This window comes from Macaca thibetana, chromosome 15 (genome assembly GCF_024542745.1).
Source record: "Macaca thibetana thibetana isolate TM-01 chromosome 15, ASM2454274v1, whole genome shotgun sequence".
In the NCBI taxonomy this organism is placed as follows: Eukaryota; Metazoa; Chordata; class Mammalia; order Primates; family Cercopithecidae; genus Macaca; species Macaca thibetana.
In genome coordinates, this window is record NC_065592.1 from 42,540,943 (window position 1) to 42,567,137 (window position 26,195).

Consider the following 26,195-nt stretch of genomic DNA (forward strand, 5'->3'; position numbering starts at 1 on the left):
GCAGGAGAATTGCTTGAACCAGGGAGGAGGAGGTTGCGGTGAATCACACCACTGCACTCCAGTCTGGGCGAGAGAGTGAGACCTTGTCTCAAAAAAGAACAAACAAACAAATAAAACAACTATACAGCTCTTAGAAAACAGCAGTAAATCTTTGTGACTTTGGATTAGGCAATGGAGTCTTAGATATAACACCAAAAGCACAAGCAACCCAAGAAATAATAAACTGGACTTCCTCAGAATTAAAAACTTTTGTATATCAAAGGACATTATCAAGAAAGTTAATTATAACTGATCTAGAGATAATTTTTTAAGTGAAAACAACATACAATTGGGAGAAAATGTTTGCAAATCTGTTTGCAAAAATGTTTGCAAATGTCTGATAAGGGTCCAGGGGCTTGAATATATAAAGAACTCTAACAACTCAATAATAAAAGTAATCTAATTAAAAATTTGATAAAGAAATTGAATACATTTCTCCAGAGAAGATATTCAAATGACCAATAAGCATATGAAAAGATACTCAACATCATTAGTCACCACAAATGCAAATTAAGACTATAATGAGATACAACTTCACACCCACTGGGATGGTTATCATCCAAAAGTCAGATAATAACAAGTTTTGGCAAATGATGTGGAGAAATCAGAGCCTTTATATACTGCCAAGACTGATATAAAGTGATACAGCTACTTTGGGAAACAGTCTGGCACTTTCTCAAAAAGTTAAGCATACAGTTACTTTTTTTTTTTTTTTTTTTTTTGGAGACAGAGTCTCGCTCTGTTGCCCAGGCTGGAGTGCAATGGCATGATCTTGGCTCACTGCAACCTCCCCTTCCTGGGCTCAAGCAATTCTCATGGCTCAGCCTTCCAAGCAGTGGGACTACAGGCATGTGCCACCACCCCTGGCTAATTTGTGTATTTTCATTTGACAGGTTTCACCATGCTGGCCAGGCTGGTCTCTTAACTCCTGATCTCAAACAATCCACCCACCTCAGCCTCCCAAAGTGCTGGGATGACAAGTGTGAGCCACTGTGCCCAGCCTAGAGTTACTTTTTGACCTAGTGATTGGTATATACCCAAGAGAAATGAAAATATGCATCCACACAAAACCTTGTTCATGACTGCTCATAGGAGCACTAATTTTTAGGCAATGGAGTCTTAGATATAACAGCACTATTTTTCAGTGCTGCTATGGGCAGTCATGAACATGTTTTTGTATAGATCTATAGTAGCCAAAAGGTAGACAAAGTGGCATTGGGTTCCTTCAGTACTTGTCAAGCTGGGCCTCTAAGGGGGTCCCTGGAGTATGGGTATAGGGGTGATTAGAGTCCAGTCTCACTCACTATTAGAAAAGTGATTTAGATATGTTTTCTCACCAACCAAACCGGCAAAAAATGTCCCCCAAATGCTGAAACTAGAATCCTTGGTGTGGATGAGGAAATTGGGCAATGGGTATTGCTTAGTGGTGGGAGGGGGTGGCCTGTTTCCCTGGAGGGTGACTTGGCACCATGTCCACAGCTGCCACCCTCTGATTAAGGAATGATTCCAGATGTGTACAAAGAGCTAGTGTGGGAGGATGTCATTTCTGCCTTCTTTGTAGGAGCCTTGCATGGGACATCCTCACCCTTGTCCGACAGAGGCTATCTGGTTCTCCGGGCAGTGGGAGCACTCTGCAGTTGTTTAAAAGATAGTGTCCTACACTGCAATCAAGGCCCCTTCATGGGCCATGAACTGAGTTAATGGACCGGGCTAGGATTTAAAAAGCAGGGAGAAAATATTAGAAAGCAGTCTTCCTAGTAAGGTTAAGTGCTGTCCTGTGACCTGTTGGTCCCAAGTTGTGTATGTGTGCAAGGACCCTGTGTTTAGAACATGTTTATACAGTGGTTCAGAGGCAGAAAAGTATGAAAACCAATGGTGTAAATAAATCCTTAAGGATATGGCATAGGGTTTATCTAGTTAAAATTTACCAAGCAGTCTATGCAACCTAATGCACGTTATGATTCCATTTTGTAAAAATAACTCACATACATGGAAAGATGCTATGGACAGTGGCTCTCTCTAGATACCAGGATTTTATTGTTTATTTATTTGTTTATTTGAGACAGAGTCTCATTCTGTTGCCCAGGCCAGAGTGAAGTGGCATGATCTTGGCTCACTGCAACTGCCACCTCCTGGGTTCAAGCGATTCTCATGCCTCAGCCTCCCCAGTAGCTGGGATTACAGGTGTGCGCCACCATGCCTGGCTAACTTTTTGTACTTTTAGTAGATATGGGGTTTCACCATGTTGCCTCGGCTGGTCCCGAACTCCTGAGGTCAAGTGATCTGCTTGCCTTGGCCTCCCAAAGTGCTAGGATTACAGGCATGAGCCACTGTGCCGGCTCAGGATTTTAAAGTTATCCTGTTGCTGCTTTCATAAATTCTTTTTTCTACAATGTGCATATATTCCTTTTGGAATAATAAGCAATGAAAGGTAGCACATTGGGGTGGGGGTTGGGGGAGCACAGAAAAGAACAGGAGATTGCTTTTGCCTTAATGGAAGGGGACTCCTCACTCTCCTGGCTTCAGTGCACAAAGGCTACCAAGCTAACGAAGCAGGGTCTCACTGGGTGGCGCAGACCAGGAGAGCAGGGTGAGTGTCCCCAGGTGAGGGAACTGCACTCAGAGGGTCACACAGCTGTCAGGGGCTGGAAATTTAGGGGCTGGGGCCAGCTAGGCCTGTGGCTGAGGAAGCCTGTCCAGATGACACACACAGCTACTGACAAACGAAACCTGTACGCTCAGGCCATGTAATCAAAGAAGAGAAAGTTGATGAGCAAGATGCCGGCAGGCTGGAGGACTCCAAGAGAATGATCTGAGCATCACAGGACTAAAGAGGCCTGGAAGATTTTTTTTTTTTCTCCAAAATATTGCAATTTGCTTAGGCAAATTGTGGCACAAATACCAATCAACATTGGATTAGTTCTTTGTTGGGTCTAGGAACCAGTGCAGAGTTGCAGTTATAACCCATACTTGTTTAATCTGTTAAATTAAAATAACGTTTACCCATGATCTTTAATTATTTCATTTTTCAAGATGGTGTGCCCTGCCCAGCATGCTATTTGGAGGTGATGTCCTGTGAAGTTCTGGTGTCTATTTTAAGTGACTGATTCCTGGTACTTACCCTCCTTGCTAACCATGTGGACCTCCCCTTTCATGCTTGCCTTCCTCATGGGAAGTGGGCTCCACGTGGGCAGGGACCATGCTATGTCCTGTTTGCTGGTAAAGCTGCAGTGTCCGGCACAGAGCAGGGGTGGAGGGATGAAGGGAGGGAGGGATGAATGGAAAGTAGGTAGGCAGGTAGATGGACAGGGAAGGAGTCTGCATAAGAAAGCATTTATTCATGGTGGGGTGGAGGGTCACACATACAGGCCCTGGATGGTGTGTAGGGACTGCTTCCAGCTGTCCTTCCAGCGCTGAGCCTCCTTCATCTGAAATGTGCAGTCATCCTGGATCCTCTTCAGCTCCTCCTCAAATGATGCTAAATATTTCTAGAAGGAAGGTAGCAGGAGGGGTCCACATGAGGAGAGACATCTGGACCCTCTCCCCTAGGGCAATGCTATAACTTGCTGGCAGGTGACTTTTAACCCATTCCAGGCACTGGCAAGAGTTCCCCAAGTCACTTCTCAGGTAGAAACCAGGTAGGCCTAGTTGTTTCCCCCATTTTACAAGACAGGGAAACTGAGGCTCAGAGCCTGGCCTGGGGTCACCCAGCTAGGAGGAGGCTGATCAAGGACTAGGACCTGTGTCTATCTGACTCTAGGCTCAGCACTCCTTCCTGAGCTCTATCCCACACTGTGGCCTCTCGGGAGCTCAGGGCTCCCAGTTTTTGGGTAGGCTGGACCTCCCAGGCCTCCCGCCCTCACTGAACTCAGCAGGCCAAGCTGTACCCTCTGCCTGGGGCTTGGAGGGAAGCTTGGGGAGGGCTGACCCTGGGCACCTCAGCCTCTCCCAATAAGGGGGCCAGCTGGTCTCTGGGCAGGACAAGGTTTCTCTCTGGGCATCAGGACCAAAGGTCCACAGATCTTCAGAGCCAAGAGGTCCCTCAGGTGGCATCTGGGTGTAGCCTCCTCATCAGGCTGTCCCCAGGGGGTCTGACAGGCACTGGAATCAAATCCTGGCTCTCCCACTCTGTAGTGGCATAGAGGGGACAAGTTTCTTTAAGCCTCAGTGTCCTCATCAGTGAAATGAGGATAATAATTTTACCTCCCTTGTGGAGGTGTTAGGAGGATTCATGTCAAGAGAAGCAGCTCCCAGTAAGCACTTCCCAGTGAGTTCTCAGGAGCTGTGACCACTCCTGCTGCTGTGCCCCCTCCGAGCCTACTGCCACTATTGCTTCCGTGCCTGGTGACAACATTCCCTAGCTGTGACCCCACTGTGCCTTTGGAAAGCCTTTCTTCACCCCCAGTCTGGGTGGGATGTCCCTCAGCTGGGCTCTCGCAGCATTGGGATCATGCCTCAGACCCACACTCGCACTGGGATGGGAGATGACCCACAGCGGCGGCGTCCTCGTGCCTGTGAACAGCGACCATCCTGAGTGTTGAGACCTGCAGCTCTGGGGTACACTGACATGTGTTGCCTGCTGCACCAACCAAATGTTGGGATGCCGGGTAATGGGAAGCTCCCCCTTCCCAAGGCAGCCAACCTGAGCTGTGCTCCCCAGGACACACCCACTCCACCCCATCTCACCAGGTACACAGCATCTCGGGCTTCCACGGCTGCCAGGTGGCCCAGGGTGGTTTTGGTGGTGGATATCGATGATGTTGGCCGGAGAAGAATCTTGTTTTGGATGGTGACTGCGGTGGGTTTGATTCCTGGCCACTTCCTACAAACAAATGTGTGAAAATCTCACAGACTTGTCTTCATCTTTCATAATCCACCTACCATCCCTGTTGGAAAAGCTTAGCATTTCTTTGAGAAAATTATCATGGCTTTAAATATCTTAATGAAAATAAAAAACATACTGAGTGTGAATGCTGCACTTGTTCAAGCTGCTTCATATTAGCCCACACTGGTCTCATCGCTGTGCACGGTCTGGGGTTCTGGTGGGGAAGGGGAGGGCCACAGCTCAAGTTGCTTCCCCTTTCTGAGCCTCAGTTTACTCACTGATCTGCCAGCCAGGTGGTGGCCACCAGTGCCTGGTATGCTTTTCCTATGATGCTCTAAAGACCACTTCTGAGAACATAGCTGGGCATATCACTGCTCTGCTTCTTCTTGCAGAGTCACACTCTTGGGCACAGGGGACAGGCACATTGCCAGCTCTCTTCACTCATGACAGCTGGAGGGGCTCACAATGCCAGCAGTGACCCAAGAATATGTCTCCCACTGAGCCAGGCCTCCCTTTCATCGTGGGACCCTTTGGTGGGTCCTTATCATGTGAACTAATAGCTGTTGAGCTGTTCATATGTGCTGGGGCACCTCATGTACTACCTCATCTAACTTTCTCTTGATCAAGGTAGGTGGCCATGCCCATTTCATAGATGAGGAAACCTAAGGCTCAGAACACAATGCCTTTCCCAGGTCTGTCTGACTTCAGAGTCCAAGCCCCTAACCATTACCCTGCACCACCCCCCAGCAGATACGGCCATTTACAGTAGTCCTTGCTGCTCTTGGCTCTCACCTGCTTCCACGTTCAATCAGGGGTTTCTCACTCTCTTCCTTCAGGGAGAGCCCAGCGAGTTTCCTTCGTATGAGCATTGATATTTTCTGTTTGGGGGGCTCCATCCCTAGAGGCAAGAGACAGGATAGTGACTGCAGCCACACCGACAGCCTGAGATCGAGGGATTTCCCTGGCATTACACTTAGAGGCGGGAGGACTGGCGCCCCTCCTCCCCACTCGGAGTTATGGCAGGCTGAGCCCTCGCCATGGAGAAGCTGAATGCACCAGCCACACAGCTCGGGGCGGTGGCAGAGGCAGGGGGTCATGGCTGGAGGAATTTGAGCAGTGGTGTGGGTGCTGTTCCCAGCTCCAAACCCGAGCTTGATGCTCTGACCTTCCTGCAGTTTCCATGAGTCCCAGGATATGCTTCATAGAGCCTTCTTTGGCTTAGGCTAGCTCATACGGGTTCCAGACTAAGAACCTCCCCTGGAACAAACACATTCAAGGTTGTCCCTTGACTATCTAGCTCAATAAGCCAATCTTTGATGCTCTGATGTTCTTTCTAGATCAGGGGGTGAGAGGGTGCAGGGCTCTGTGTGCAGAGAACCAGCAGGCAACCTGTACACTCCTCTGCCATGAATGGCAAGGCCAGGTGGCCTGGCTCAGAAGCTGAGTTACAGAGCAGGCTAGAGGCCTCCTAGGGCCTGGTGCAGGGAGTCTTCCTGGCTCAGGGGTTCCTTGCAAGGGACTGTGATCGGCTCCACTACCAGCTCACCTGCCTGTTCTCTCTGGGGTCTCGACCCCAGCATCTCTGCAAGGCCCTGATTTCCCAAACGAGGCTCACCCTTGACAGAGACCTCTGATATAGAAAAGTGACCAACACTTCAAAAATGTGTACACACTTTGATCCAGACGCTGCACTTCTAGGAGTCTGTTGCCCTAGAGATGCATGGATGCAGAGATTCTCTTCAGTATAATTACAGGGGTGGGAAACTGGAAATGGTTCAAAGTTCAATAGCAAAGGGACTAATTAGTAAGTTACAGTGCTTATTAAATTATGGTGTGCAACAACTGAAAACGCTGAAGAAGAGAAGTGTTGACTGGCCAGCCGGGTCAAGGTTCACCTGCAGGGAAATCAGGTCACAAAAGTGTCCAAGCCCTGTAATCTTCCCCCGCCACCCTGACACACAGGCCTGTGCCCAAAGGGAAAGGTCTGGCAGGATGAACAGCAAGTGCAAAGGGTGCTGCTTTCAGGGCGGAAGGACTGTGTTCTTCACTTGCTTCTTGGTTCATACTGATTGTCTTGTTTTACCGGAATGAACATTTATTGTTTTTGTAATAAAAACCTTTACAAATAAAAAGGATATATTTTAATTACTTTATAGATCAGTGATAAATGGATAACATTTAATGTATGATTTTAATCTTATAGCTATAAAAGTAATATGTACATTATTAAAAACGTAAACATCACTTTGTGATGGAAAAAAAAAAAAGGTTTTAGGGATCTCTCTCAATCCCACCCAGTAGAGGTGATCATCAGCAGTTTGGTACCAGTCTCTGTCTCTGTCTCTCACACAGATTCATTTAAACAGATGTGAGTATGCATGTTGATATCATGCATGTGTTTTAAAAGATGGGATCATAGACGTGTTCTGTTTGTCCATTTGTTTTTTCACACAACAGCCCTCCTTCATGTCTTTCCGTGTCAGCACATGCAGACCTAGTTTAACAGCTGCATGGTATTTACCTGCACATCTGGCACCCTCATTGATGCATCCAATTTTCTTTTCTTTTTTTTTTTTTTTGAGTCAGGGTCTTGCTCTGTCACCAGGCTGGAGTGCAGTGGTGTGATCAAGGCTCATGGCAGCCTCGACTTCCCAGACTTAAGCCATCTTCCACCTCAGCACCCTCCCAACCGCCCTCCACCTCCAGGAGCTGGAGCTGGAACTACACGTGCACACCACCACACCGAGCTAATCTTTAAATTTTTAGTAGAGATGCGGTTTTGCCATGTTGCCCTGGCTTGTCTCAAACTCCTGGGCTCAAGAGATCCACCCGCCTCAGCCTCCCAAGTGCTGGGACTACAGGTGTGGGCCACTGTGCCTGGCCCATTGAATTTTCTGTATATCGATGTTAGTGTTGCTTCCAATTCTTTGCCATTTCAAACAGTGCTGTGAATATTTTTGAACATATACCTTTGAAAAAGTGTCCAAGTATTTCTTTCAGATAAATTCCTAGAATTAGACATGCTAGGCCAAATGTCTAAACGCTCAGAATTTTGACAGGGACTGACAAATTGTTCTCTATGACAGCGGTATCCATGTATGCTCTACCAAGAGCCTCTGCGGAGTCTCTGTTTCTTGACATTCTTTTACGTTGTTACCAAATGTAAAAACTTTGCCAGGCTATTGGTGAGAAATGATATCTAAATAATATTTAGATTTTCATTTTTCATCATCAGTGAAGTTGAGCATCTTTTACAGTGACTAGCCATAGGAACTGCTTCTCTTTTGAAGAGCATGGGTTTGTCCTTTGTCTTTTTAAAAATTTGACCTGTGAGAGTTCTTTGTACCATAGGGATATTAACCCTTTCTCTGATCTATAAGTTGTGAGGAATACTTTTCCAGTTTGTGGTTTATCTTTCCATCTATTGAAATGTTTCTGTTTTTGTTTTGGCTACAAAGAGCCAGCCATTCCCTCTATGGCTTCTAGCTCTCCTGTCATACTTAGAAAAGCTGTCCCTAACCCCAAGAATATGGAAATGTTTACTCAATAGGGTTTCATTTTTTATATATAAACATTGGGCCATCTGGCATTTGCTTTTTAATCAAAAAATTATTTTTAAGGAAAACAAAAATTAATCAGTTCCCTCAATGGATCACCTGTTTTCACTCTGATAGAGTTGGGGAAAGCAGACCCCTGCCCAACCTAGCCCTCACTAGCCCCCCGGGGCCAGGACACAAGGCTGGTGGTGCCTCTTACTTGCAACCTGGACGTCGTCAATGGTGACCACCTCATCCAACTGCAGTAGGAACTTCTCGGTGAAGGCAGCCAAGTTGGTTATGAAAACCTGGCCATTCCTTCTGGTACATTCCTGGAAAAAACATGGCGAGAACAGTGCTGCTGGGAGAGGATCATCCCTCCAAGGCCAGCTGAAGAGGGGATGGGTGAACTCTGCAGGGAGATCTGGGGACCCAAGCCATTATAGCCACTATGTCCAAGTAACCAGCATCTGGCCCTCAGCCAGAAGGCCTCTCCCAAGATGTGATCTGGTTTAAACATAAGAAATGATTCAGAAATGGACAAGGGACACAGACAATTCACAGATGAGGAAATAAAACTAGACATGGATCACAAAATAAAAGTTATCATTAGTAATTTTATAATTAATTAATTTAGAAGTCAAAAAGGATACAAGTTAAAACACCAATAATGGCCATTTTTACCTACAAAACCTAACCACGATCATGCCTGCTTTGGCCAAGATATCAACAAAGGGCTGCACCTGGTGCTGTCAGTGGCTGTCCATTGAGCTATTTTTGGAGCGTGTCTGGACTGGGGAATAATAGTATCACTGACCTACCTCCAGCTTCTCCCTGTTCATCCTAATCATGCTGTCCAGCTCTTCCTGCCTTTTGTCTTCACTTAAGTGTAGAGACTCCATTTCTTGGAAATGTATGGGGTGTCCAAGATTTAGATGGAGCTTCTGGGCATTTTTGTCCTTTAATCAAACAATCCAGAATTCAGCGGTGATGTTAACCCACCAAAAGTCACTGACCTATGTCTTCCGTCAATTATGATTATGGCCAGACTCATGTGTCCTCTGACCTGGGTGTATGGGGGTGATGGGTGGGCAGAAGAGTGGCAGAGGGGTTAAGAGGGGGGCATGGCTGGAGCTGACTCAAGGGGTTTGGAAGAGAAAAGGCTGAGCATCTGTCCAGCACAATCAGAGCTTTAGTCCAGTGAAATCAGTAGCACCCGTGTTCCACAGCTCCAAAGACCAGTGTGGACAATTATTGTTATCTCAATGAGTACAGCCCCATGGAACCCAGCACACCCACCCACTATAGCCAACAAGGAGTTTACTGAACACCTTCTATGTAGAAGCTGTTGGCTCAGTTCTTATTTTGCCAATGGCTCCTGTCCCTCAGACCCCATCCAAAAATCCCAAGCCCAGCTCACCTTCTTCCCTTGGACTTGGCCCTTCCCACAACCTGCCACCATTTCTGAACTCCCAGTTTCCCTGGTCCTGGAGTGGAAGGGCTCATCCTAAGGCCCTCACCTTTCTTTTCTCCAGCTGCTTCTGCTGTCCCTCAAACTGTCCTTGGATCTCCTTTACGGAGGTGCAAAACATTTTCCAGTGGTGCTCCTTGAAATTCTCCATCACCAGCCAACACACTTGGGGCAGCAGCTCCTCAAATCTCCTCATCTGGATCCGTAATTCTGCCAGAATTGCGGGTAAGAGGCCAAGGGAGGGAACAGATTAGAATCAAGTTGCAGAGGTGATCTCTACAACGAGGCCCAAAGCAGCTTCCCAAAGACAAAATATTGGTCTCCAATGTGGTAACAGCTATTCCATTGAAAGGGGTCCTGAGATCAAACCAGTATAGAAAATACAGGGTTAGCCAGTTGCAGTGGCTTACACCTGTAATCCCAGCACTTTGGGAGGCTGAGGTGTGAGGATTGCTAGAGACCAGGAGTTTAAGACCAGCTTGGGCAACATAGCAAGACCCTGTCTCTAAAAAAAAATTTAAACATTAGCCAGGCATGATGGTACACGCCAGCTACTCAGGAGGCTAAAGTGGGAAGATTGCTTGAGCCCAGGAGTTTGAGGCTATGGTGAACTATAATTGCACCACACTGTAGCCTGGTCCACAGAGTGAGACCCTCTCTTTAAAATAAAATAAAAATAAAATAAAATAAAATAAAGGCTTAAATAAATTCAAAGGGCTTCTCCTATATACTCTGCAGACTTCTCATCTCATTTAAAATGCATGGTGTCTCTTGGCATTTTTGGCAAGTTCTCATCCATTATTTTGACTATTGCCTTGATTCTAGGTCTTCTTCTTTCTCTGTATCTCCAAATGGCTGTATGTTAGACCTGCTCTTTCATTCACGTCTCTTTACCTCTCTCCCATATTTTCATCTCTTTATCTTTCTGTGTTATATTCTGGTTATTTTCTTTGGATTTGTCTTCCAGTTCACCAACTCTACTTTCAGCTATATGTAACCTCGTAGTAAAGTAATGCATAGTTTTAAAATTTCAACTCTTAATTTTTCCTTCATAAAAGTTCTATTTTATTCTCTTTTATAGCTACTTGGTCACTTTCATAGTCTCTTGCTTCTTATTCATGTTTCCAATTCCCCTTTTATTTGACTAGAAGTGTATTATTTTATGTTCTGTGTCCAATACTTATAATATCTGAAGTCTTTGCTGGTCTCCTGCTGCCTCTTTCTCAAGGCATTTTATTTCCTTGTGTTTATGGGGATTTTGTTGCTCTTTGTTTATTACTGTGAGCTCTTATTCTGGGCATTTTATTTGTGGGAATCCTTTGAGGCCTGAACTGAAGGTAAGTTTTCCTAGAGAGAATTTGTTATATCTCCAACAAACAAGCTTCTGAACACCAAAAACTCAAGATCATTTTAAGCTCAGTTATTAGCTTGAGATCTTTTGGATGAGCCACAAAAGCAAAATTGAATTCATGTTGAGATAAGTGTGAATTATCTAAACATAAATTTAGAAACCACACAGGTACTGGCATATAGTTCTGGATTTCTCTTTGGAGTTTTTTTCTTCACCCAGTACCATGGTTTTTGATAAAACAGTTTCCTTCTCATTGCTGGAGGGACAGAGGGAGGAGCTTGGTTTCCGTCTCATTTGCCTTACTCTGGAAGCCCTGTTGGGTTCCAGCTTTAGGTGGCTTGCTCCTTTTAGACTTCCCACTTTGGAGGTCTGTGGATTTGTCTCTTGTTTCCAATACCCTGGAGGCCATGAAAATAGAGGCTCAAGTTCACCTGGGAGTCAGCAAATGCCCCTAGGGCAATAACCAGGGTTACTACTCAATTTTTCACTCAGAGTTTCTATTTTCACTTAATTTTTGGCTTTTGTGTGTTTCTCACTTTACAGATAGCTTTCTAATGCATTTAAAAGATTTTGTTACAAAAATATCTTATGCAGCATTTTACATGTTTTTAGTGGGAGACTGAATCCCCCATTAGCCTGCCAAGCTGCAGGAAATAGAAGTCTTCACTAGTTGTGAGTTTACCAGAGAGGGATGCAGTCTGCAGCATTTTCCAACCCCATTTGACCACGGAACCCTTGTTTTGAGGACGATCATGTAGGATGGGATCCCCCAGAGTTCACATGGGGGAAATTCTGAGCTAGAGAAACACAACAATGCCTACAGTTTCAATTCCAGTCATTCAACAACCACAGCTATGAACACTATCACTGCTTAATTTCCTGCACATGCCAAGTCTGTGTGAGGGACTTAATCCTTCTGTGGTGGGTGTTATTAATATCTGCAGTCCACAGACAAGAAAACTGAGGCTTTGGCTGGGTGCAGTGGCTCATGTCTGTAATCCCAGCACTTTGGGAGGCCAAGGCAGGCAGACCATTGGAGGTCAGGAGTTCGAGATCAGCCTGGTCAATGTGGTGAAACCCTATCTTTACTAAAAATACAAAAATTGGCCAGGTATGGTGACATGTGCCCGTAGTCCCAGCTGCTCAGGAGGCTGGGGCAGGAGAGTCTCTTGAACCCAGGAGACGGAGGTTACAGTGAGCCGAGATTGCGGATCACGCCACTGCACTCCAGCCTGGGCAACAGAGTGAGACTCTCCCTAAAAAAAAAAAAAAAAGAAAGAAAGAAAGAAAACTGAGGCTCAAGAGGTGAGATCATTTGGCCAAGGTAATACAGCTGGGAAGTGGCAGTGCTGGGTCGTGGCCCAGGTTTGGGTATCCCCTGAACTCTCCTCCTTCTACCCAGAGGGCCTCTGAAACTGCACAGTAGACCACAGCAAAGTGTGACAGATTCATACAATGGAATATTATTCATGGATAAAAAGAAATGAAGTACTAGCACCATCTACAACATGCATAAACCTTGAAATATTATGCAAAATGAGATAAGCCAGTCCCAAAGACTACGTACTATACAATTCTATTCTCATAAAAGTAAAGAATAAGGAAGTCTATAGAGACAGAAAGTAGATTAGTGGTTGCTTTAGGCTGGGGAGGGGCTGAGAGATGGGGTTTCTAAAATTGATAGTAGCGGTGCCTGCATAACTGTAAATAAACTAAAAACCACACTGAGTATACTACGCGGGTAAATTTTATGGTATGCAAGTATCTCAGTAAAGCTGTCAAAAATATCTGTAGAAGAAACAAAATATTTTTAGAGGTACAAATCACCATATTTCTCAAGAAAAGTCAACTTTTTTCTTGCGTGGTTGCATTTCCCCAGTAAAATCTGGTTATTGTTTTTACCTAATTTTAAGAGGTCAGCTTTTCACAGGGAAGCTCCTCTGCCTGCCCTAGAGGGGAGGATCCAGGCCACAAGGCCAAGGCTGAGCTCCATCACTGGCTTCACACCCTACCCGGCTCTCCATGCCTACCTGCTGCCTATACTCACCTATGAGGCAGGAGTTGTGGTACTTATTTGCCTGGCTCTGGTAATCCAGGATCTTTTTGCCGATGTTCTCGGCGCACTGGTCAAAGGTGTCATACATGCAGTCAGGCCTGGTGACCGGGCGTTTTTCTTTACGGTAGAACTCCTGCCAGAGAGGGTGACCATGTGTGCGTGAGGACCCCATGGGACTCTGGCTCTTGCTCCTGGGATCCACCAGCCTGCCCTCACCTCCACACTCCCCAGCCTTTGCTCGTGGCTTCCCCTGTGGAGGTGACACAGGCAGACACTCCTTCTTCCCTGTCCGCACGTGTTGCCTCCCTGGGCCCACCTGGAGTGAGTGGGGCCATGGCCAGCCCTTGTTATTTCCTGAGTGACTGGCGAGAATCCTATTTATTCTTCAAGACCCAAATCAATGGAATCTCAAATTGGTGACCAGGTTGGGAGCTTACAAGGAAGTGCCAAGCTGGGTATAGGCTGCAGGCCACAAAGATGCGTGAGCCAGGGACCCTGCCCTGAAGGAGGCAGACAGACCCGTGGGAGGCAGAAAGGAGAACTCACCCACATCACGGTGCAGGGTGTGCGGGAACAGGGCACCGGGCAGCTTGTCTGGTGCCTGCTCCCACTGCCCCACCTCCTTCTGTGTCCCTGCCACATCTGTCAGCTTCCCATGGGGCCTGGGTGCCTTGGGGACAGAGGGTGGGCTTGTTCCTCTTGGCACACACAGTACCTGACATGCAGTTGGTGTCTTAAGAAATGTTTGGTGATCAATTAGATAAATGAATGAGGTTTGGTTTCTAGAAGGAAAAAAACTCATAGGGAGGTGACAGAAGCTGGGGAGCTGTGGTCATGGCGGGGATGGAATCCTCTCTTCCTCATTTTCCCCCAAGTGGCCATGATCAGCAGACTGCAGAAGGTAGCGGTGGCTTCCAGGGCGGGCACAGGCCATGGGTGGTAGTCCTCACCTCTGCAACCGCCAGCAGGTTCTCATTGCTTTCCCAGAGGAGGGTCAAGATGATCCCCTTAAAATCCCTGCAACACACAGGAGACAGATACCTGAGGGGCCTGGTCTAGACACACCAACATGGACAAAACCAAACGAGCAGAACTTTCCAAGTCCTCTGTTTTGGCCATGACACTCCTTGAAATTACTCACTGCTGCCCCAGGACCTCTGCACACTCTGATTCCACTCCATAACAGCAGCTAACTTTCTTCTCTTCTTGGTTGCATTTGTTCCTGCCCTTCCTCAGACCCCAGCTCAGCAGCAATTTCTGACCACCTGGTTTTAATGATCTTGGATTAATGCCCCCTCAGCCTTATGACACATGCCAATCAGGTGGATTTGGGATTGATTTATGTGACTGGCTGATTAACCTCCATCTCTCCCAGCAGACTGTGAAGGCCACCAGGTGTTTAAGATCATAAACGGGAGGCCATCAGGCCGAAACGGTTCCAGTGCCTGGAGTTTCTCGCTAGAAAACAAACCCAACTCAGAATGAATGGTCATCATCTAGGAAAATGAAATATAAGCTTAACCAATCAGAAACAGCCAACTAGGAACTTCTCACTTTAACCAAACAAATATTTTCTTTGCCTTCCTTCTATGAACACCTTATAAAAGGTTTCCCCTGGTGTTCCCTGAATCGCTTGGGGTCTGGCACTGCCCAATTCATGAATTACTGACTGTTTAAATAAACTCACCAACATTTTAATGTGCTTGAGTTTATCTTTTGACACAGGACATGGACCTGTCTGTACTTGTTCACCATGGAATCCCCGGCCCCATTGCAGTGCCTGCACCGGGCAGCACCTCGATTAGCTGAAAGAATGATTACTCATAAATAGTAATCAAATGAACAGGACTTCATGCAGGACCAAACCTCCTCCTGCATCGAGCTATAAAAATTAGAGAGCCGAAGTATTCACGGTGCAGGAGCGTCCTTGGGTGTGGGACAAGGGAACTGTCTACCTGCCAGCTGGAGGCCACACCTGGGCTGCCTGATGTCACAGCCATCCTCTGCAAAGTTCATGACCCCAGAGATGAGGGTCCCAGGGTGAAAGGGCGGATGAGAGGGGGCCACTGTTTGGGGGGATCTCTAATACAGGGGGACAGGGAGCTCCTTTGTGGAACTTGACTTTCTTCGAAGGCTTTTCGTTTTCTGAACTTGGAATTTTGCTTGTTTGCTTGCAATGAAGCTCTACTAAGTTTAACTGCTTTTGTTTTCATCACTGGAGTTACAATAAAGGAAAAGAGAAATGGGGGAAAGTACTGAAAAAAAGTACAAAAAAAAAAGCTCAGACCTCGAACGGGGTCTGCTGCCCTACCACCAGGGAATGCTTGTTAGCTTGGAAAATGTGAGATGTTGATGAAAATGTTTCTCAACAAATTCAGGTGAAATGGGCTGAGACAAACTGACCTTGACCTTTGCTATCCCCCCTCACCCCTCCTCTGCTTGGACCTGCCGTTCCCCTTTCTGATTTTTCCCCTCAGCTGAGTCACATTTGCTGCCCCTCCCAACCCAAAACAGGTTAAATGTAGTCAAAAGGAAAGGTGTTGTTACTCACTCAGCAGCAGGAGGAGGCTTGTCCCCAAGCACCTGGTACTTTCTCTCCATTTTGTTGAGCTTGGGGTGCCGTGTGAAGCTGTGGGACAAAGGTGGGTGGGTGGTCTGGAGGCCGTGGACAGACGCAAGGCAGGTCTGAGCCTGCAGGATCCCTGCCTGGGTTTCTGGAGGCATGGGGCCTGCCCGTGGGCAACCGGACTCCCATTTCTAGGTCCCAGCCCTTTGAGACGTGTCCCTTCTTAACAGCTGTGAGTCTACCTTACCGTGGGTTGAAACCTTAACCACCTTAACTGCTGAAAGCCAACCACAGCTGCTGTGAGAGGGCGAGGGGCGGAGGTGCTCAGGCCCAGAAATTTGCATTCTTGCTTCCCCGTGATGAGGACCCAAAGGAAAAAAACATTGAGTCACAGGTAGGGTTGCTAGATTTAGCCATAACAATACAGTACGCCCATTTAAATTTGAATTTCATATAAACAGAGTAATTTTCAGTATTAGTGTATCACGTGCAGCATTTGGGACATACTTATGCTAAAAAAATTAGGTGGTGTTGATCTGAAATTCCAGTGTAGATGGGCACCCTCTCTTTTATCTGGCAGCCCTAGTGACATGGACTTCGTTTTGTAACCTCTGAGAGACTGAACATGGAAACAGGTCATGGCCGGATCATATAAAAAACAGCTCTGTCCCGTGATGTGCAGCAACCTAACCAGGAGGCCGCCCCGCCTTAGCTACAAGAAACCCCCCAGGAAGTCAGCCTGCTCTAAGTCAGATTTGCAGGAAGTGAGATTGTCAACCCTGGGGATGGTCCAGGAAGCTACAATATCACCTATAATAGTAGGCCCCAAACGGCCAGGACTTAATAAATGACAGCTTCCCTAATGTTTGTCCTCATTTCCAACTTTGGGTCAACCAGAGAAAGCCAAACATGTTCCCTAACCAATCACATGGGATGCCCTGCTTTCGGTGGGCAGCCTCCAGCTTCTCCATGCTAGCATCCCCTAACCAGCGCACAGCTAGAGAGGAGGGTAATGCTTCCCACTCCTCTGCCTGCCCTGGGAGCTCTACTGAAACGCCCTGGATGGTGGCTGACTCTCTGCTGCAGTCAGGTCTGAGCCAATAGCCTTTGCTCTTCTCATATGGCTGGTCTTTGTTTCTTTCCTCATTGCACACAGCACGCATGCTCAAAAAGACCTTCTGGAGGGAAAGGCAAAGCAGGGATTCCCCTCGCCTTCTCAAAACCAGGAACGAACCCATGTCAACCAGGTTGACACAAAGAGCTAGCAAGTCTACTCAGCCACGGGGCTTCTGATATGCACCTTCCATAAAATCTGCATGTGGGGTAAACGTTGAGTCTAACAACCCCACTGAGACTTGGTGGGCAGGGTGCCAAGGACCAGAACCCTTTCTGCTCTGTGATGTCCCTCCAGGAAAGCCATCTGCCCTGTCTTTCTAACCATGACCATGTGTGGAAGGTGGCAGGGCTGAGATCCATCAGCACCATGGACAACCAGCAAACCAAGGATGGCGCCTGACTAAAGCCGGCATCAGAGCTCACCCCTCGCTGCACCCTGTGGAGTCCCAGAGCTGTGAGCACTGTGGTGCCTTCTCAGGTAAAGCCTGGGAAAGCCATAGGTCGTCTCCTGCCTTTGTGTGGGGGGATGAACTGGGAAGGGGCGATTCTGGCTGCCCTGTGTCCTACCTGCTTGCAGAGGTGCCACTGGCGCTGGGCACAGCCTTCTTCCCAGAGTTTTCTGGCCGGCACCGATGTCGCTTGAAGCCTTTGGGTGACGAGGGCCCAGGACAGGAGCAGAGGACAGGAGGTGAGAATGGGCCACACAGTACCACCAGCCCCCGCCTCACTGCTGCCCTGAGACCCACAGGCCTGTGTGCCTCTACCTGTCTGGGACCGATCTTTGTCACAATGGTGGGTTGGCCATTTTGTGTTGGGAAGTCTGAAACCAAAGGAAAGGGTGTGAGCTCTTCTATGGTGACCATGGGGACAGCTCAGGCCGGGCTCTGAGCAGCATTCCAGTTAGTCCTCAGCACCACGTCAGTCAGTCCTGTCACGAGCCCCATTTCAGATGAGGAACTGGGGCTCTGGGTGGGTAAGCCCTTTGCCTGAGGTCACAGGCTCTCAGGGGTGGGCTCACGTGGGAACCCCAGTGTGTGGGGCCCCAAAGCTGGTCCCTGAAGGTCCAGGGCCAGGGCAGGGGTGGCAGGGCCTCAGGTGCACCCTGGGGCCACTCACTGTAGGATCTTCCTGATCACATCCACAGCTGGGTCTTCAATCAGGGGCTTCCCCATGCGGCTCAGCTGGGCGAAGGACTCAGGGGTGACCACATCCGGCTTGGCCTCCTCCTCAAGGGCTTCTGAAGATGTCAGGATGTCACTCTCTTGCTCCAGGTCCTTCAGGATGGTATTCTGCAGGCCAGAGAGAAGGGTCTGAGTGTGTAAGGACCGGCCCAGGTGCCAGCGAGGCAGCAGGTCGAATTCATGTTCCCTCCCACCCTGCCTCAGTGGAGTGGCTGCAGGCAAACTGACTGACCTCATTGAGCCACTGTTTTCTCCTCTGTAAAGTGATCTCCCTTACAAAGCCATTAATTCATTCATCCGTTTATTCATGCCTTTAGAAATGTTTCCCGGGTGCCTGCTCTTCACAAGCCTCTGCCCGTATTCTAGGAACACAGGGGCCAGGAGGCCATATATGACCCCTCCCGTCTCAGAGTTTGTGGTTTAGTCAGAAAAGACAGACATTTAACTTGCACTCATACCAATAAATGCTTCTCCAAAACTGGGGACCAGTGCTGTGAAAGAAAAGTTCCAGTATCTTCTGTGAGATTGAAGTTAGACCTGCAGATGTGCCTGGTCAATGTTTTTGACCAAATGGATGAGGGAATGAATGCCAGGCTGAGTGAGTGGCCAACTCCCCTTGAGCAGGCTCCTAGAGAAAGTGTGGAATTGGTGCCCGCGGTGAGCACCTAGGCTGTTCTCTCTTTCATTCTGAGTCTCATCTTAGCAATGGCCTGTCAGTCCCTTGAGTGAAGGTCCTGGGAGACCTTCACTCAAGGTCTCCTAGTCACTCAATACCTTCATGCTAGACCCTTGGAGCCCCATTGCACCAGAGGTAGATGGATGCCTGGTGCTGGCTGCATGGTGGGAAGGGCCTCCCCATGGAAGGAAGGCTGGTTAAGGATTGGCAGTGAGAACAGGGCCTAGCATTGCTCTACTCTGCAGACATTGGTTCTCGGGCCCTTCCCTGGAAGTTGGCTGAGCATCTCAGCCCATTGTGAGGTGTGGGCAGGAGTGGGGGTGATGCAGGCTCTGCCCATAGAGGCTTGCAGTCTCAGGACAGACAGCCTCCGAAATGGAGACTCCACCGTGTGGTCTGCAGGCTGTTGGGGAAGTGGGAGGTACTATGGGCTAGGAGACCCCGACCCAGACCAGGGGGTGAGAGGAGGCTTGGTGGGGAGTGACATCTTAGGCAGAGTGAGAGGGATGAAGAGGCATGGAGGACAAGCCACAGAGGCTGCTGTGTGTCCAGTGAAAGGGTTTGGACTTTGCCCCAAGGGTAGAGGAGTGACATGGTCAGACCAGCCTCTTCCGGCCATATTCGGGGAACAGACCATGGGAGATGTGAGAGGATGTGGGCATCAGGCAGGCAAGAGGCAGGGGTCTGGATGAGGTGTTGGGGATGCCATGGGGAGAAGCCAGGGCTGCCCCTGGGTGCAGGAGGGAAGGAAGAGGCTGAGAGGTGGGACTGGCTTGAGATTCCGTGGATAGGGTGAGTGAGGGTCCTGATGGAGCAGGGGAGGTAGTGCCAGGAGCTGAGGGGTCTCCTCCGAGACCAATGCAAGGAAGTGGCCCATTGGGGACTCGAATCCAGCTCTGACTTCACAGCTTGTGATCTTTCCATGGCATCTCAGGAAGCCTGATGTCCTGCGGAGGCCTGGGATTCCCCTGTTCCCTTCAGCTCTGCTGAGCCCTGCAGGTCTCCTGGGAGCCCAGACAACAGCTCACCCACCCTTTCCTGCCACCCCATCCCATTCCTTACTGTAAAGACCAGTTCAGTCATGGACACCTTGTCCAGGCTGCAGTTAAGGTACTGAATCCTCTGGCTCAGTTTTTCTTTCCAAGTTTGGACGAAGCCGAGGAGTTCTTCTGTGGTCGCTGTCTAGTGAGAACAGGGAGGAAGAAAGCCCCAAGGAAGCAGACCGCAGGAGGGTGGGCAGACTCTGTGGGAAGTGCGGGAACAGGGGCTGGGCTGGTGAGGATGCCTCTTGGCTTGATGGAGGCTCCTCACATGCAGGGAGGGCCCTTGGGGACTGGGGAAGGCTGGGCTGGCTCTGCTAGGCGGCCTTCACTTCACAGTGAAGGACAGCACACCCTTCACTGATGGGGACATCAGGAGTTCTCTTCCTGGATCTATAGGTTCAACTCTGGGCAAACAACTTAAACTTGCTCAGCTTGGTCTCCCCATCTATAAGATGGGGACACAAAATATTCCCTAGGATCTCCTCTGGCTCTCACATTCTATGTTTAGAAGGAAACATTTGACCCAGGTGGCAAGGGCATGCAGGAGTGTGTAGGAGAGTGATCTGGCCATCTCCATGGCAATGTCTAACACTCCCTTGGAGCAGCACCCCACAGGTGTGCAGGAATGCGACTGCGAGGATCTTCCCTCTTGCCACACATTCAAGGCACACTCTTGTCCCCTAATCACCCCTCTGCAGACTGTCCAGCCAACCTCCTCCGTCAACACAGGAATGCCCGCACACCCATGCCCACATGCTCCTCACCTGGCTGGGAGGCTGGGCAAGCCCCTGGCACCCACCTAACACCCTAACAGGAGAGGACAGAGCAGGGGTGAGGTGAGGATGTGAGAGACTGGATCTTTCTGTTCTGGAGAGGTGGAGCTGCCTTAGAGAGCCTGTTGAAGAGTTACAGCTGATTAACCTCATCTTCCCCCTGCTTCCCATTAGAGGGCTCATAAGGGACATCAGGCAAGTCACAGGCAAAATATAGGAGCCACCTTTGCTCTGCACATCTGCACTGCAGGGCAAGTAATCTCAGTGGATGTGTGGAAACAAGTGCATGCATATACATAACAGGGTTTAGAGTGCCTCTGTGCAAAATGAGAATAGCGAGAGGGACATTTATTCTGCAAACTATGCTTTGTGGGTGTTTACGTTTCTTTAAAGAGTCATGCAATATACTATATAAGAAAAAGCAATAAAGACAGAAAAATGTCCTCTCAGTGCTAATAATACAACTGCAACTCTGAGTCACTGAAATGGTAGAGAAGACAGAGAATGGTGAAGAGAAAGCTTCCCACTGCAGAGCCTTCAGGCTGGGGTGTCTGGTTCTGGGAGCACCTGGTTGGGCTGTTAAGGAAAGGTTCCCGGGTGTGGCCTGGGCGACAGGCCAGGGAGGATCGAGTTGAGCAACTTTAAGTCATTTGCCCGGAGTTGAACCCGTAGATCCAGGAAGAGAACTCCCGATGCCCCCTGTCATTGAAGGGTGCACTGTCCTTCACTGTGCAGACTCGGGGACACAGTCGGGCACTCATGGCAGAAAAACAGGCACGTAGACATCCAGAGACCTGCTCTGAGGATCAGGGCCAGGCAGATGCTTGGAACCACACTCCTCGCAAACTCTGCTTCAATTCATACTTTAAACAGAGAAAACCAGTTTCTGTGCTATGATCAAAAGAAGCAAGTGAGGCCGGGTGCGGTGGCTCACACCTGAAATCCCAGCACTTTGGGAGGCTGATGTGGGCGGATCAATTGCGGTCAGGAGTTTTGAGACCAGCCTGGCCAATATGGTGAAACCCTGTCTCTACTAAAAATACAAAAATTAGCCGGGCATGGTGGTGGGTGCCTGTAGTCCCAGCTACTTGGGATACTGAGGCAGGAGAATCACTTGAACCCGGGAGACAGAGGTTGCAGTGAGCTGAGACTGCGCCACTGCACTACAGCCTGGGTGACAGAGTGAGACTTCATCTCAAAAAAAAAAAAAAAAAAAAAAAAAAAAAAGAAAAGTGGAAAGTCAAACAAAAAGTGGTTGTTCAGGGGGCAGGGCCCTGCTTCTGTTATACTTCTGGGACTCAGTTCTCCTTATAGCAAGGGACACCTGGTGACATCCCAAGGGAGTGAGGTCAGAAGAAGGCAGACTCAGGCCTCCCCCAACTCTAGACACTGCTCCATGCTTGCCTGGGAGGGCCTGGGGGTGGAGAACAGTGGCTGCTTTCTCTTCTGTTCCTTTCTTCATTCCATGAAACAGGGGTTAAGTAGGAAGGCTCAGAGATGTCCCCCCATCCCACCTTGTGCTGGAGAAATGCTACACACACATATAAGTTTATTTCACATTTATGATTCTAGCATGATATATCTTTATTATTCACACGCAGAATCTATTGAACACTTACGGTTTTCTCTCCCCTGGACTCTTGACAAGTTTTTATCTTGTTCTGAAGCTGTTGCAGAGAGAAATTTAATCCATTTGTTTGTGAATTGGATTTTGCCACCTAGAAAACCAGAGGTTCCGAGATTTTGTTTCTAGAATACATATTGTGATCTGGGAAATGTTCTGTGAAACATACCATCTGAGAAACTGATTAAGCACGGAAAAAAATGAAATCAGGGGAAAATATGCAGCTTTACCAGACACTAGATTGATACAAATTACAAAGATTTTTTTTCCTCTCTCAAGTAAGCTTCAAGCAAAATTGGCACCCCAGAGTGTGGTGAGGGAGTTGGGAGGGCAGGCTCCGCTTTAGCAGTGCAGGGCCAAGACTGTAGAGACTCCCTGGAAAGCTTCGAGAGCCACAGAAAGGTCATGCTCTGACCCAGGACTGTGGCTTCCAGGAGGCGCCCTAAGGATGCGGTCAGATTGTCCTGGCAAGTGCACAGGCTCTGCTCCAGCAGTGCAGGGCCAAGGCTGGAAAAACTCCCTGGAAAGCTTACAGAGCCATAGAAAGGTCATGCTCTGACCAGGACTGTGGCTTCCAGGAGGCGTCCTAAGGATGTGGTCAGACCGTCCTGGCTAGTGCACTTCTCACAGCATCACCTTTCATAACAAGAAGCGAAATTCACCAAATGTTCCTCCAGAAAGGAATGCTTAAGTAAAATGTCAACACATCCATGACAGAGACGCCATCAAAATAGTGTCTTTGCGGAATATTTAAAGATTATACAGCTTATAAAACTGGTATAGATAGCAAGCAGCCAATTATGGCATATCCCCATCTTTTCATGTATAGAAAAAAAGCTTAAAAAATAAATTGAAATCTTAAACAGGGGTTATGCTGTGTGGCAGAATTATGGTTTACTCTCTGTTTTGTATTTGTTCTATATTCCCAGTATTGTCCATGATGGAAATGTATTTTGTTTATCACAGGTGTTAGATATTTTGAAATGCAACCCCTGTACACCATGAACAGTCCCCAAATATCAACTCAGAAAAAAGAATCAGTGCCAGCACCAGCTGGAGGCCCGTTAGGAATATGCTCCTCAAACAAGAGTGTGGTGACATGCCCTGGAGCCGTGGGCTCTGCTGCCTGCAGCTGCCTCCTGCTCCTTCTGGAATGACTGGAAGCCGGTCCTGAGAGGTTCATCTGGGACCTCCACCAGAGCCTGCCTGTATTAAGGATTCACTGTGCTCCAGGGACTATGTCATGAGTTTAGCACATATCAGCTCCTTTATCGGTGCCATAATATTAGGAATTGCTTTTATGATTCCCATTTCACAGATGGATGAATTAAATGCTTCTTGGGGTGAAAGGGGCAGGAAGCTGGGTCTGGAGTCCCTATCTCAGAGCCTGGGATGCCAGCAAACCCTTCTTTTATCGAACTGTACTTGCCACTCCCAAAAGACAAGGCTGTCCTCCTCACCTCCGCTTGTCCTAGCCCTAGTGGGTCCTCAAACATTGTTCCCTGAGTGGGCATTGACCTATGCCGATAACCCAGGCCCTTCATTTCCAGTGTACCCCAAGTCCCTCCCATCCCACTTCCACTCAGCTCTGGAATCAAAATGTGTCCCTGCGGACATTGTGCCCAGGCCATGAGTCTCTCTCCCTCAGCCTCGCACTTCTGCCTCACTCCTACCCACCTCCAGCCTTTCTGTGGTCAGCAGCCAGGACCCCCACCCTCCAAGTTTAGCCCGGAGCATGCAGCCCCACCTGAACCCTTCCCAGGTCCCCACTGCCTCCCCACTGGTGCTCTCCAACCACAGAGCTCCCTACTCTCTCCCTCGCACTCTTGCAGTCCTGGGCTCCAGCCCCCTGGACTTTCTCCAGCATCTCTCCAGAACGTTTCACTCCTTACCGCCTACCTGGCTGGGTCCTACTTCTCCCTCAAGCCTCTGGAAGCCCCACTTTCTTAGCCCAGGTTAAGTTCTCTGGCCCCTCAATCCCCACGCAGCCACCTTCTCCTTCTGTTGCACGCGTGGCCTGTTTGTGGTTAAGGCCGTAAGCTCTGGTGTCAGTTAAACCTGGGTTCACATTTTGACTTTACCCTTTAAGAGCTCTGTATTCCTACCTAAGTCACTAAAATGCTGCCTCAGTTTATCTCTAAAATGGGGATAAAAACAGTACTTGCCTCCTATAGTTCTTGTGAGGACTAACACAGCTAATCAAAGCAAGTTGCTCAGCAGGATGAATGGTGCTCAATAACTAGTAAACGTTAGTGGTTATTAAGATTTCATTTTTGGCCAGGCACAGTGGCTCATGTTTGTAATCCCAACACTTCGGGAGGTTGAGGCAGGAGGATCGCTTGAGCCCAGGAATTCGAGACCAGCCTGGGCAACATAGGAAGACTCCATCTCTACAAAAAATAGAAAAAATTATCTGGGCATGGTGGCATGTGCCTGTAGTCCCAGCTACTTGTGGGACTGAGGTTGGAGGATTGCTTGAGCCCAGGAAGTTGAGGCTATAGTGAGCTGTGTTCACGTGACTGCACTCCAGTCTGGGTGACAAAGCAAGACCATGTCTCAAAAAAAAAAAAAAAGATTGTTTCTGTCTTCCTGGCTGGAGAGCAAGTCCCACGCACAGGACAGAGACCACACTGGCCTTCCAGCACTGGGGACAGTGCCTGGTGTGCAGGTGTGTGTGATAAAGATCCTTAATGAAGAATGAACCTATCCTACCTGGCACTTGATGTGCACTTGCAGATTCGTCAGCAACCGCTGGATTTTCTCTATGAAAATAAGGTCCACAGACAGGTTATGGAATTTGCTTTCAAACTTGTTGATGACATCATTGGCCTGCACAGAGAGATAAAGGGTAAAGGACAGGGGCTTAATCTGGACCTTTTGGACTCTGAAAGAGGAGGGGGACAGGCCCAGTGAATGGTTGGATGGAGGGCTTAGCCCTCCCTTCAGAGGGAGTTGAGCAAGGGATACTGTGGAACCGGTTGGCCTGGGGCCTGGCTGGGGGCCCCACCTGGTCCAGGTACTCGTTCTCCATCTTCTCCATGTTGAGCATGATGACACTGTCAACCAACTCTATCCGGGCAGCTTCCTTCTCCAGTCGGTGACACAGTGAATTGATTTCTTTAGGAGAAAAGTTGCCTCCCTCTGAAAACAATCTGAAAATAATCAGAGAGCAATAAAAGCCACGGATCAGACCTGAGAGTTCTCATCTATCCCAAATACTGTGGCTGACACACACTTTTAATCTAGGCTTCCGGTTAGAGTTCCAGATGTGGCAAAACGAATGCAGATAGCTTAAGGACAGGAGTAGGATTCATAAATGGTGCAGAATTTCCATTTTTGTCAGTTCATCAGGTTGGAGACCCTAACAGACCCAACTGAAACAAAATTCAAAATAAAAATAGCTTTCTTGGAACTGTGTAAAGGTAAGAATTCCACATAAACTTGCCAGGCATGGTGGCTCATGTCTGTATTGCCAGAATTTTGGGACACTGAGGCAGGAAAATCACTTGAGGCCAGGAGTTCAAGATTAGCCTGGGCAACATAGCATGACCCTGTCTCTACAAAAAGTAAAAAAAATTAGCCGGGTGTGGTGGCATGTACCTGTGATTCCAGCTACTTGGGAGGCTGATGTGGAAGGATTTCTTGAGCCTAGGAGGGAGAAGTTGCAGTGAGCCGAGATTGCGCCACTGCACTCCAGCCTGGCTGACAGAGTAAGATTCTACCTCAAAAAAATAAAATAAAATAAAAAATTCCAGATGAAGTGACACTAGAAGGGAGCTTGGGATGTGGGCAGCACCAGAAGCCAAGACTTTGCACCAGAGCCTTGGAGTTTCAGTCTTGATGACTGCACAGGTGAAGGGATAGCCTAGAGCTGGATCCAGAGGACAACCCTTGCATTATAAGACTGAGGAAGGAACAAATCCACCAGATACCAGGAC

The 26,195-nt window shown here is 48.3% G+C and overlaps 1 protein-coding gene across 1 annotated transcript in view; it reads right to left on the reverse strand.

The window, feature by feature from the left end:
• Nucleotides 1–3,356: 3,356 nt before the first annotated feature.
• CCDC180 (coiled-coil domain containing 180) overlaps nt 3,357–26,195 on the reverse strand; it is a 68,810-nt gene continuing 45,971 nt past the window's right edge. Inside the window, exons 23-38 of the mRNA XM_050762284.1 lie at nt 25,265–25,409; nt 24,970–25,086; nt 22,253–22,351; nt 19,880–19,999; nt 18,077–18,249; nt 17,725–17,780; nt 17,528–17,606; nt 15,830–15,907; nt 14,229–14,295; nt 13,270–13,411; nt 9,921–10,081; nt 9,222–9,359; nt 8,621–8,732; nt 5,657–5,762; nt 4,726–4,861; nt 3,357–3,527 (exon numbers count right to left, since the gene is read on the reverse strand). Coding sequence (XP_050618241.1) covers nt 3,396–3,527; nt 4,726–4,861; nt 5,657–5,762; nt 8,621–8,732; nt 9,222–9,359; nt 9,921–10,081; nt 13,270–13,411; nt 14,229–14,295; nt 15,830–15,907; nt 17,528–17,606; nt 17,725–17,780; nt 18,077–18,249; nt 19,880–19,999; nt 22,253–22,351; nt 24,970–25,086; nt 25,265–25,409 — 1,861 coding nt within the window. The 3' untranslated portion in view covers nt 3,357–3,395. The remainder of the gene's footprint in view (nt 3,528–4,725; nt 4,862–5,656; nt 5,763–8,620; nt 8,733–9,221; nt 9,360–9,920; nt 10,082–13,269; nt 13,412–14,228; nt 14,296–15,829; nt 15,908–17,527; nt 17,607–17,724; nt 17,781–18,076; nt 18,250–19,879; nt 20,000–22,252; nt 22,352–24,969; nt 25,087–25,264; nt 25,410–26,195) is intronic.